The sequence below is a fragment of the Poeciliopsis prolifica genome, unplaced genomic scaffold (genome assembly GCF_027474105.1).
Source record: "Poeciliopsis prolifica strain line A6 unplaced genomic scaffold, Auburn_PproV2 SCAFFOLD002, whole genome shotgun sequence".
Classification (NCBI taxonomy): Eukaryota; Metazoa; Chordata; class Actinopteri; order Cyprinodontiformes; family Poeciliidae; genus Poeciliopsis; species Poeciliopsis prolifica.
In genome coordinates, this window is record NW_026562377.1 from 15,419,512 (window position 1) to 15,432,000 (window position 12,489).

A 12,489-nucleotide genomic window follows, 5' to 3' on the forward strand; every position below is an offset into this window, starting at 1 on the left:
TCCACAATGTGATGAATGTAAACTACTTGTTATTGTAGGGAATCTGGGCCGTGTAGACTACATCGGTGATTTTGAGTTTGACCTCTTCATTCGACCTGACACCTGCAACCCACGCTTCAGAGTCTGGTTCAACTTCACTGTGGAAAACGTCCGGGAGACACAGGTCAGGATCATCTGATCTTTTCTCTTGTTGCCAGTCTTCACTGTGATTTTTCGATTGGCTTGTTCACCCTTTCATCTCTTTGAGGCGAAACATATGCTGTATTAGGATTTAAGATATGTGCATTTGAATTATCTACACTCTTAAAAAGATAAACACATTTTCACAAATAGTAAATTCAACACATATAGTAGAATTTCAGAAAAAGTACTATATTTCTAAATGAGAAATTTAATCAGCAGGGTACTTCAGTTTAGCTACTTGTCAACACAGAGTACTAATAACAAATAGTTAACAAGCTGGTACTGGAACTTTTGAAAACTTTTTTTTTAAGAACATGGTGGATCTTATCTTTACTGTTTTGTCAGATTCACAATGATCCATTATATATTTTTCCCAAGAATAGAACAGTATCTAAGAGTAGAAGAGTATCTGTGCTTTGATGATACCTGAAAATCCCAAATGAAAAAGGGTGTGAAATTAGTTTATAATTCTAAATCAAAATTAATGTCTTTAATGTTTGATTTAGGGTTTCTAAAATAGAGAGTTTTCTGTAAAAATTATTAGTTTTAAGTCTAAGCTTGGACCACTTTTAGACCAGACAATTTTGCTTAGTCTGAACTTAGATAAAATATATAGCTCCAATTCAAAGTGTTTTTCATGATAAAAACAATCTTAAAACCCAAAAGGTACATTCATAAACAAAAAAACTTCATATTGCAATGGGACAATCAAGAAAAGTAATAATTGACAATGCAGACTAGAATTAATGACATTGATATTCAAAGGCAAGTTTAAACAAATGCATTTTTTGCATTGATTGAAAGAAACTTTGTTTTCTAAATGTACAGTATCTTATTGAATTGTTTTTTCTAATACACTACTAAGAAAAGACAAAATTATGTTTTTAAGTTGTAGTTCGTAGAATATTGCAAGAAAAACTTGCTTTAAAGTAAAGGTCATCTTATGAATAAACTGTTATTGATAGAAATATTATTTATTCCTATTTTTATATACTGGTATTACTTTGGTCAGATGTAGCACATTTCTTTTGTTATTTTATATCATATTTTGTGTTTCCACCAGTATAATGTTGTTCAGCAACATAAAACAATGTGTCTTTTTAGGAGAGTGGAAAATTGTTTTGTACAGTGTTATACTTTCACTGACCTTATGTGCAGCATTAGCTGTCAAAATATTTTCTGAACATCCTTTGCTACATCTCACTGGATTTAAAATCTGTTTTCATAACACCACTTGTTTCTCCTCAGAAGTGAAGTAGTCATCTGTTTTCTGCCTCACTTCTTGTCACAGTTCTGAACCTGAGTCAGCCACTGGCAAACTCAGAGCATGTGATTGGCTGACAGAGGCAGTCACATGCCTCAGAGATACACTGTGTGGCTTCCAATACTTGAATATTTTGTTGCAGTACAAGGAGGCTGACAGTGTTGGCATTTAAGCATGGGAAACATCTTGTAAGTTTTAAGATAGCAGGAAAGAAAAGAAAGGGATAAACCGTCTCAAATCGGAGATGTACACTAAAAGATGTAAAATACTCAAAATGGAACAAAAGCTAGATTTACTAAAATGAGAAAAAAATTGAAGTGACAAATGACCAGAAAAAAGGAAAATGAAAGTGAACGGTTGAGGAAAATTCAGTGTTTTGTTGCTGCTGATATTCTGTTGAGTGTCCAGCCCTGCCTATCTGAGGCTATCAGGCCTATCAGCCCATCTCCCCGCAGTGCTGTAGTCAGCACTAATCACATTTTATGGCACTGAGATGAATGGGAGGCCTCAGCTCAGAGCCGAATCGATCCCAGGCCAGATAGACCAGTACCATCAGGCTGACCGACAGGATATTTGCTGTAAAAGCAAAATGACAGAAAAAGTGTAGGTGAGAAGCAGAGGTTAACAAGGCTGAGGAATAACAAAAATCATTGGAGATTTTTTTTTATACATTATGTATATGAAAACTTAATGTAACATAACATAATGTGAAAGCAAATGGAAGCACCCCAAATAACACAAACAAGTGTGGTAGCAGCAAGTACTGTTGTTGTGCTCTCATGTTGTCCCTACAGGACTTTTAACAAGATTTTTTATTTGAAGCTGTTTTTTATCTGTCCAATTTCCTTTCTTTAAAAGGTCTTCTGTGATTTTACTCTACACCTGTAGAAGGTGTTGTTGGTAAGTGCTGGCTTTGCAATTGTTCCAAGGTGTGTTTACAAAATGCCTATAGGCACTATGATTAGATTTTTCAGTATCCCTAAAATAACTAGAATTCACATGAATCTCCTTTAGTGTAAGCCAGAAAAGAGCATATGAAACAAAAAAGCAGAAAATTAAACAGTCCAAAAATGATAGCATGAATAAATAATCCAACCAAGTGTAGCTACAGTGTAAGCAAAAGGCTGTGCTATAAAGATATCAGTGAGTTCCAGGGAAGAACTGGGCTGTTGGAGTGTTTCATCCAGCTAAGCCTTGCTAACTCTCAGCCTGAGCCAAGGGAATGGGGAACAGTAAAAGCCCGTGATATTGGAAGTGAGATGGCCATTTTGAAGGAATGTAAGCTGGTGAAACAGATTTGGTCTGCCTCAATCAGCTTAGCAGCTTTGTGAAAATTGGCTTCACTGTAGCACCGGTTATGATGGGTGGCTGGATGGATGGATGTCTTTTTTCTGTACGTCTTTCTTTTTTGTGTTTATCGAACCACTCACTTACCTCAAAAGCTAAGACTAATTCTGGTTAAGTTTGTTCTGTTGACTGAGACAGACTGACCACTTGACTCTTGGGCATGCCTACATTTAAGTCACAGTTATGCAAAAATAGACCTCACAGACATGCATGTTTCATTCAGAGAGATATTTGTACCCCAGCATGATAAATAGCTGTTCGGAAACATTCTGGGTTTAGAAAGGTTTGTCTGACATCTTTTGTCCCCGTTGGACCGTCACCTGCAACTTTCCATCTGCCTGGTCCAAATGACTCAAACTGTTAAATTGTCTCCTAAGTATTTAGACACATTCTCAAGGTGAAGCTATTGACTTACTTCTTTCATTATGATATGTTGAAATAGAGACACCTTTAAAAGGAACGGACTTGACATTCTTTGTCTGTATCAGTAAGTGAATATGTATGGAGTCTGCAGTTTAGTAATGATAATTATTGATATAAGATGCTAAGTAAAGTTTAAAATAACTCCATGGTCTAATTTGTTTGAACCTAACTGTTATGAAGACACCAGTGTCCTCACAGAACCAATATATGACATGGAAGTGTGACAATACAGGGGTTAAAACTAAGACTGACACAACATCTTCTGATGGTGTTGGGTGAGAAAGTATTTCTTGGAGTCTAGAGTGTATCATCTTGGTATGGTCTGGTTATCTAATAAATAGTTATTACTACAAATGTTCTCAGCACAATACTTAATACTGACATTAAATTATTTTCAGACATAGTCAAACCTTATCTAAATACTTTCTTAATGCAAAGAAAGTCTACAATCTAAGTCACTTAAACCAGTATTTCACAAATAAGTTAAGCATATTCTTAATTTTTTTCTGTTCAAACACAAATAGTGTATGTGTGTGATTTCATTTTAGAGACACTCTTAATGCAAGTAAGAACTGTTGAAGCATTGCTCTGGATATAAGTCATCATTGATGACCTTGTTCTCATCTTTCAGTGTTGTATTGATATAGTAATTTAAAGAAATATATATTTTAGTTTACAATAATTTGAACAATGCGCTCAAAATGTGTAAAAGAAAATGCATCCAGTACTAATAGTAAAAGAATGTTGATCCGACTTCCTTGAGCCACTATTTCAGTCCTGCTTTTCCTAGCCCATGCTATGATCAGAAACCAGTTGGTGAATAGATATAATACCCCTGTAAGTAAGTTGACATTCCTTTCCATTTTGCTTTAGGGGTGTGCTTGATGTCAGAGTCTGTGAAGGGCACGGCTGTGAGCTATTATCATAGGAGCCTTCGGGGAGCCATTCATAGAAGACGAGCAGTTAAAACCTTGCACCGTGTGCCTTCAACTCATCAAACTGCTGCAGGAGTGATTTGTAAGCCTCACTTGCTAAGAGAAGGCACAGTTTAAGGCAGCTAGCCTCCATAAGAAGAGAAAAGAATGAACCAAAGAAGAATAGGCCATATAGAACTCCCAAAGAGTCATCTCTGCTTCACCTTTTTTTTGACAATGCTGTCCGAAATGTATGAGTTGATTATTCCAAAGAATGTTACATCATCAAAGGATTACAGGTCCCCATGTTGGTGATATCAATCAATCAATATCATTTTCCTACAGCTGCTGCTTTCAGTAGGATGGTTTAGGAAATTGCTATAAATTAAACTGTGGTCTGGTGTCGTTCAATAGTGAAGTAAATCTGAAGCAGAGCCATAGAAATCCACTAAAAAACTGTAAATGTGAAGTGACCACAGCCTGGTTGAATATTTCTGCAATATTATGTTACCTCTGGGAAGGCACCACCCACCTGTACCAATAACTGATAATAATTTTTGGCACTCTGTAGAGGGCAATGTTTTTACTTTAGATTTGAGTTTTAGTTTCATGTTTTGTTTCTTTTCCTCTTTCTGGTGGACTCCTCGACCCAGTTGAAGGGTTCTGCATGATCTGGTGCGATATTGTTTCCGTTGTATGCATTCTGTTTTGGCATTTCTTCCAGTCATGTTATCTGAGTTACCCTTCTTCTCCTGTTCCATTGTTACTGCACGTTAATAACTTCAAGTTTTTATTCTTCCAGTTTTCTTCTAATTGATGAACATGTTCTTACCGACTGCAGCTCACTTAGGAATAGGCACTTAGAAAAAAAGATCAAATAAAAAAACCAAATTACGCAAGTAAAAATTTTTCTTTCAGAGCCTTTAGTATAACTTGATTTGCAGTTGCAGTCAGAAGCAGACATAACAATCACCATGGATTTCAAATTAAAAACGAGCAAATCTATATTAATTGTTACCATTTTTGCAATGTGTTAGTGTTCAGGCTATATTTTGACTTTAGCTTTTCTTTTACATTTATTTTATAGTTTAGCCTTACTTTTTTTTGTAGAAAACTTGCTAAGGTGCTAGTTTTTCTGAACTACTTAAAAGTTAAGTTCTGTGGTGACTACTATATAATAGCAGAAAAATAAAGGGGAAAATTAACAGCTCGGACATTTCTGGCCAACAGAAATTAAATATTGATTTTTTATATTCTTTAAATATATTCACTGATCTATATTCGCTGCTTCTACTAGTCAGCAAAATCAAAAGTAGATGGACACAAGGAGTGTGGAAAAAACCTGCCTGGATTGCAATGGAGCAATTTATCTTTTTTAAGGAAGATGCTTAATTTCCCTCATTTGTTTCCCACTCATTTCAAATGTACAGTGGTTTACAAGTTTTAATTAGATATTTTTAAAAGTCATACACAGTAACAGAGGGTAACACCAGCTTATTTATAGTTCTGTTGAGCAGAACTATAAATGTCAATTTTGTACCCTCTAGTTGTGGTTTACAACACTATTAGCTTTTAAAAAACTGGTCCTTACTTGTCTGTACTATTCCATTGGCTGTGGTCAATGTTCTGGTTTGGATGGCCTGTTTCTGCCATTTCTCTGTGGTTCACCATATCAAACTTCTCTCCTGCTCTCAAGGTGGCGCAGAGTTTAGAGTCACATCACCTCGCCCACCTCATGCCTGTCTGTTCCACCTCTGTTCGTCCTATCTCCCTCCTGTGCCCTTTTCATCCCTCTGCCGTCATGTCTGGGTTGTGATGTCCTTCACCAGAGAGTGGAACAAGAAGATAGACAGGTCCCCAGAGACGACCATTGCCTGAACATGGGCTAATCATTGCTGGCGTTGCGTGGCTACAGATATGGACAGCATACAGCTGGTAGATGGCAGTTTCTTGTGGCTGGATGGCACTGAAATGTCCTCTTGAAGAATTTTTTTGGAAACAGCTTTGGGATTAGACTCCAGGGGACAAAGTCACATATGTGCTTGTCAACTGGATTTCTTGTCCTTCTTGCTTTTTTTTTCACTTTAATTTTCTTATTTGCATTTTCTTTTCTGTTCTTTATGCCCTGGCAGCATATGGCTCAAGGAAGATAGGCATGTATCCATTGCATGTTGATGCATTCTTCGTTGGAAGTTAATTTCTAAGCTTACCCTGTTGACAGACTAAAAATGGAGTGACTTTACTTTGCCAAAGGGATTATTCAACTTCAAACACACATCACATAGGCCCAGAAACTTGACAATCGTAGTTGCACAGAGTAATGTTGTGGAATAATTTGTGGTTTAAAAGTTCAAAGCCTGAGCTATTTTGTCGGGGAGGTATGGTCTCACGAGTAACCTTGTTCTGTTAAGGCTTGTTTCTTAATTTTTAAAGCTGATGCTCCCAAGATCAGTTCATAAAGGCCTGAACAAAAGGACAGAATGAATTGTCAAATTGTCCTCCTGATACCGGAATGAATTTTCCCTGGGTTATCGCTGCTGATGCAAGGTTCCTTATCAAAATTCATTGCCTTATTTTTAGTCTGATTCACTTTAAAAGGAGGGAGCAGAGATTAGGGGCATACTTTGAAATATAACAGACCTTTTTATAATGCATTCAGATATTCTTTATTCAAATAACACATACCTATACTAAGCTTAAAGCGCTCACTTTCAAAAGAGTCAAAAAATAAAGTAAAAACTTTACTGAATACTTATGCTGAATGCTTTAGTTTTGTAACCATGAAGTCTCCAAAAGCTCTATTTGGAAAAAAAGAAACAGAAATAGGAGAGAAAATAGGAGAGAATGCAAGACAGCAGAAATAATTTAAAACTCCAGGCTTGTTTTTTTTTTAAATTGTGCAAATTTGGGCCCTATTTACCTACATGAACATCAATAATTATTTCTGATAATTATTTCAGCTGCAGATAAACTGAGCTCATTTCTAACAAGCTAAAAGAGCACCTGAGTGATTACATAAGACCATTTGCCAAACATTGGATATTTTAGGTATTTTGGATGGCTAAGGACTTAGTTCAGAACTTGCATTAAGTGTCTGCATTTAAAGTTAGATTAGTGTTTATTCCTATTCCTTTTCACTAAACTTGAAAATATTAATAAAGTTTTTCCACTGTTTTTAATTATCTCCCAAAATAAAATATTCATATGTAAAATATCAAGATCTGTATTTTGTATTATTTGTTATGATTTATGCAGAAGGTTTGACCGACTTTGAACTAAACTGAGTCGTACCCCTCAGTCAATCTGCGTTATATTCACTATGAAATTTTGAAGTCAGTATTTGCAGAAATGTAGTTTCTTTTTCAGCTATGCTGTTTTGTTGTGGTCCAAGTTTGATTTTCATTGAGGCCTTTTCTGTGTGGGATTTGCATGCTTTCCCATCAATGGGTGAGTTCTCTCTGGGTTCTGCAGCTTCCACCAACAATCCTAAACCAAAACCATTTTTTGGTTAACAGACCTCTCTGAATTACCCTGAGCAGTAACACGATTCCAACACAATTGAACTCAAACCTGTGTTATATTTATCTCTGTAATGCACTAGCAGGCTGTATATTGTACACCATGCACGCTCTGAAACAAAGTTCTGCCTCTGAGTATTTAAACAGCCCACCTGCCACCCCCAAGACAAAGGTTGTTGCCTTTGGAATAAACAATGTCTGTCCATGATGCTTCACATCCCTCCATATTACTACAATGGCCATAGAGAGACAAACAGATTTTGCCTGTAAGTCATGTTTTAGATGTGAATATCATTAAAAGCAAAGAGACTTAACTTTCAGAAAAAGTCCATACTGTTAGGATTTTATGAGGTACGTCAAAGACTGAAAGTCTTCATCGACAATCTGGGAGTTTATCGCCTGTAATAGGGAAAAAATTCTGAAGACTGTAATGCTCTGAGCTCCGTAAGAAATATTGGACTATGTTTGCCATCGGTGTATCAGTTTTTCTCATTGAAGCATAGTGCAAGTTTGGAGGAAGAAAAGTGATCAGGAATGAAGGAGAAAGTTGTAAGAGAGGAAAAGAGGAGGGAGAAAATGCTGAGGTTCCAGCAGGAGGCTTTTTATGGGGACTCGGTAAGGGCCTTGTGGAGTTGCTGTGCATCTGCATGAAATGATCAGCCTGGTGTCAGGACATGGATCATCCTTTTACACCGAGTAATGAATACAGATTGCACACCGGATAGAGAGGCTCTGCAATCTGCTGCACCACAAATGAAACAACTGCCGTTCTAATCAAATAGTCTTTTCATGCCAGCGCAGCCCTCAACTTGGGCTAAATTCAATTCCAGATTCACAGATTTCTGGGTAGGTGGTTGGGGAGGCGCATGAGGCAACAGGGAGTTATAAATGTTGTAATTAGAGTATTGTTTAATGTGTATGTGAGCAGACATGTGCGCATGTTTCTGTTGAGGGTTCCAAGGGCGGAGGGAGCTTGGGGTGTCCTGGGCATAATGTTATCGTTAACCACTTGCTTATTTTAGATAGCAGTTAGAGAACTGAGTCCAATCAAAGTAAACATGCACACGCTGACGCAGACTCCTGTAGAAATGCACACATTTAGTCAATTATGCCAACCGGTGGCTTGGGAGAACACATTTTGTGTATTCTGTATTTAGGGAACAGCGAGGAGCTTTGAAGGAGAGACGCAGCGCCTCTTTGATGCTGCTTTTGTCTTTTGTTTGTGTGGTTTAATAATTTAATCAACCCAAACGTCCTCCTTCTCTCTGTAACTGTCTGTTGGTGGAGGCTAATTACTCGGCAGATTGTTCTCCTGGTGCTAGAGATGAGAGTTTAGATCTAAAGCGGGGACGGGGGGGCGCTGATGGCTGTAATTTAACAGTGTGCTGATGGACCAAACTGTCTGTTGGATGCTGCTTTATTGTACAGGGATGCTGCTGACAAGTTGCTATTTTAATATACACCCTATAAGGAGAAGGACTGCAAAATAGTCAAACAAATTTTGCCTTGCAGTTTACTCTGCCTGTACGATGAGCCATGTTGGGGTATTTCTGCTTATATCCAAGGTTATTCAGGGAAACATAGAGACAGTGGGTTTAGTCAACAGGTGAAAAATAAGGTGAAAAGTTTTGCTTTTTATTCTGATTAATTAATATTGTAAAATGGCTGAAATTACTCATTGAATGTATAAAACATGCTTTGTTTTGATTTTATTTGATTGTGCGCTTAAATGAGTATAAAGAGACGAGAGATTAAAGTTTCCAGCTACTGGTGTCATAGTGGCATTTTTAGGAATTAAAAAAACACCATTGATTTTTATAAAGTTTCATAATGACAATCTGCCTTGTTTGTTCTAAAATATTAATACAGCAAACAATGTTAGAGTGTACTGTGGATTTCAATCCAGAAATCACTTTTTAATATGTCTGTCCATCTGCCTCTAATCTGGAATATCATTCAATACTTTTCTGTAATATATGTGCTTCTTTTTTTAATTCAATTGTAAATAATTGATCACTTAAATTTCCTGTATAGCCATTGTCAGTCATTGTGCTATCTCAGAAGATAGCACAATGACTATCTTATGAGATTTTGTTCCTTATGTAAAGTAAAGTCTTGTAACCCATTTGATATGAGTGCTGCTGGTTTAAATCAGTGATATTGGGATGGAATCGAGTGTGAGATGAGATTGAGACGTACAGCTGGTCCATCTGATGTACAGCCGTGATCATATGCACTTCCATCACAAACACATTTTTATTATACTTTGTTGGAGAATACTGTGAAATTCAGAAACGAAATCTGAAACTTCATTTTACAGTTCCTTAAAATTCCAGGGTATATCACATCTAACTATCTGTTATGCCTATTTCAATCAAAGCACAATTTTGGACTTTTTGGACCTCTCTTGCAAGTTTTGACAGTTTTCAAAGAGTGTCTCATAAAAATGTTAGTAATGCTTGGCTCAGTCAATCTTTTGCTTCGGTCAGATTGTCCTTGAAGTTAAAACTCATGTGCAAGTCTATGTGTACAAGTGCAAAATTTCGTAACACTAATGTCATCAGTTGCTTGGCTGGTGGAGGGTTAGCAATTAGCGCCACATTATGCAAGTTCTACAGAAAATGAATGGGAATGAGAGGAAGCAACATTGCCTACTGCATGTCTTTCCCTTTGCGCGCAAATCACTAGTTTGCTGGATGATGTTCATTTTCAGCAGTGGCTCACTTATTGTCAACCCATACTAGGCAAGGTGCATTCCATATATAAAAAAAATACTTTTGAGTTTGGCACTATGCATTTTAAGGCTGTAGAGCTATAAACAGTATGAGAAAGACAACGCCACTGCAAAGGACCATATTACAGCAGGATCCCCCAACCATGCCTTACATTTCTACTTTTGTCTGTCTTAAATTTATTCCACATATTTTATATGTTATTAAACCTGGAACTGCGCCTCAACAAAACAGTCAACAAAGGAAATTATTTCAGCTTTTTTTGTATATTTTAGTAGACACAACTATTTAGCTGTAGATGTGCAAAGTCTCATGATCTTACATAACTTTGTCAGTTGACATGCTCATTTTTCTTCACATCATCAGTGCTTGAAATGTATGTCTTCATTTACTGGTCTATATCAAAATTTAAAAAAATCAACTATTATAATAGTTAATCCCTGTACTGATATAAACACGGTTTTGCTTTCTTTTTTAATGTATGCGTGCAGAACCCCAAAAGATAAAGAGACACTTTCAGACTGCTTTGACCCCATATGGCAAGGTCAGGGCAGTAGGGCTAATTTACTCCATGTGCTGTCAGTAACACTGGGTGGGGATTTAGCTGCAGGTGGCGTGCTGGCACAAAGAGCATGCTGTGAAGAGCGACATTTATAGTCACTCCAGTGGCGAAGATACACACACTTACTCTAATACACACATACAGTACAGTATGAGATTATGTGCTTGCCTTGCTGCTACAGTAAGAGGGTTTCTCTGTTTTGTTTGTGACTATATGTGAAATGCAGTGGTTCATGCAGAGTTCTACCTCTCAGCTTCGTGTTGTGGAGATGGTGTCAGCAGGATCATTGTATCTCTGTGTGTGTTTGTGTCCTGTTTGTCATTGGTGCCTGTAGGTGTATATCCCAAAGTCAGATGCCACTAAATAAACCTCTGTGTACTCAAGCTGGTTGGGCAAAGTGTGTGCATAGCGGAGCAAGTGTGCGTGTAGGTGCCTCTGGGGGACACAACTTCCTGTTCTGAGATGACATGGTCACATCTGGTGTGAGAGTTTTATATCTCAGTGACCAGAAACATCTACGTATGGGCACACCAGCACAATGATACATATGTAGACATTGAATTAGTTCAGTAGCACATAACCCTGAGTACTGCTTTGATTATTAATCTTGTACAGCACTTAGACAAACTGCACTAACATTGGGAAGTTTATAATTTAATACAAGCAATCAGATTAAATACCAAAAGGTCAGGGCATTCCAGACTTTCATAAACTCAAATACAATACAGTTGATTTGCATGACATCAATACAAATAGATCTTTTAGGACAAAGATGTCATGTTGAGTTTTTAAAAGACCCAGGCACAAAGCTACTTTTGAAAAGTGAACAATTTTACTAACTGAATGTAAACCAAAATGAAGGACCTGACAGAAAAACAAGGCGTGGGCTGAAACGGCAGAATTCAGTGAGAAGTGACTGGAAATAGGAGTCTTAAAAACTGGGAGTAGATTTCTGACAAGATGGAGCTGGGTGATTACATACCAGCTGGAACAGGAGGCAAACGGGTTGAGGAAAAGGGGACAAGGGAATCTGAGGAGGAAATGAACAAAAACCAAAGTGGTGAGTGCTACACATAATCTAAAGGAAATATGAAAAAAGCATAAAAAAGTGAACTCAGAACTAAATACAAGAAATAAATAAAAAATGCAAGATCAAAGTAGAATATAAAAATGACAAATAAATGGTCAGAATACAATAAAGAATTCCAAAAACCTCAAACTACTGAAAAAAGTGAAATAAATTGGCTTTTTGTTTCAGCCTGATATGTAAAAAGAAAAATGCACACTGTTTCAGGAATGAGAAGGATCTATAGGAGTTTGAAATTTCTTGCAGAAGTAACCATGGCTCTGAAATGTTTTACTTTGGTCACATTAAAACCACAATCTTCAAGGTACTGGGACTTTATCTGATGCACCAACACAAGGTGACAATAATTCCTAATTGAAAATAAAATGACAGTAATTTGAAAAAGATAAAAAGAATATCAACATTTGCATCCAGTTGTCCCATGTTAACACAACATGAGATTTGTTTTACTGTTTCTTC

At 37.0% G+C, this 12,489-nt stretch overlaps 1 protein-coding gene across 3 annotated transcripts in view; it reads left to right on the forward strand.

Moving 5' to 3' along the window:
* agbl4 (AGBL carboxypeptidase 4) overlaps positions 1-12,489 on the forward strand; it is a 292,812-nt gene that overhangs the window by 20,393 nt on the left and 259,930 nt on the right. For all 3 annotated transcript variants that reach the window (XM_055049048.1, XM_055049065.1, XM_055049056.1), the window contains exon 3: positions 39-163. In XM_055049048.1, coding sequence (XP_054905023.1) covers positions 39-163 — 125 coding nt within the window. The remainder of the gene's footprint in view (positions 1-38; positions 164-12,489) is intronic.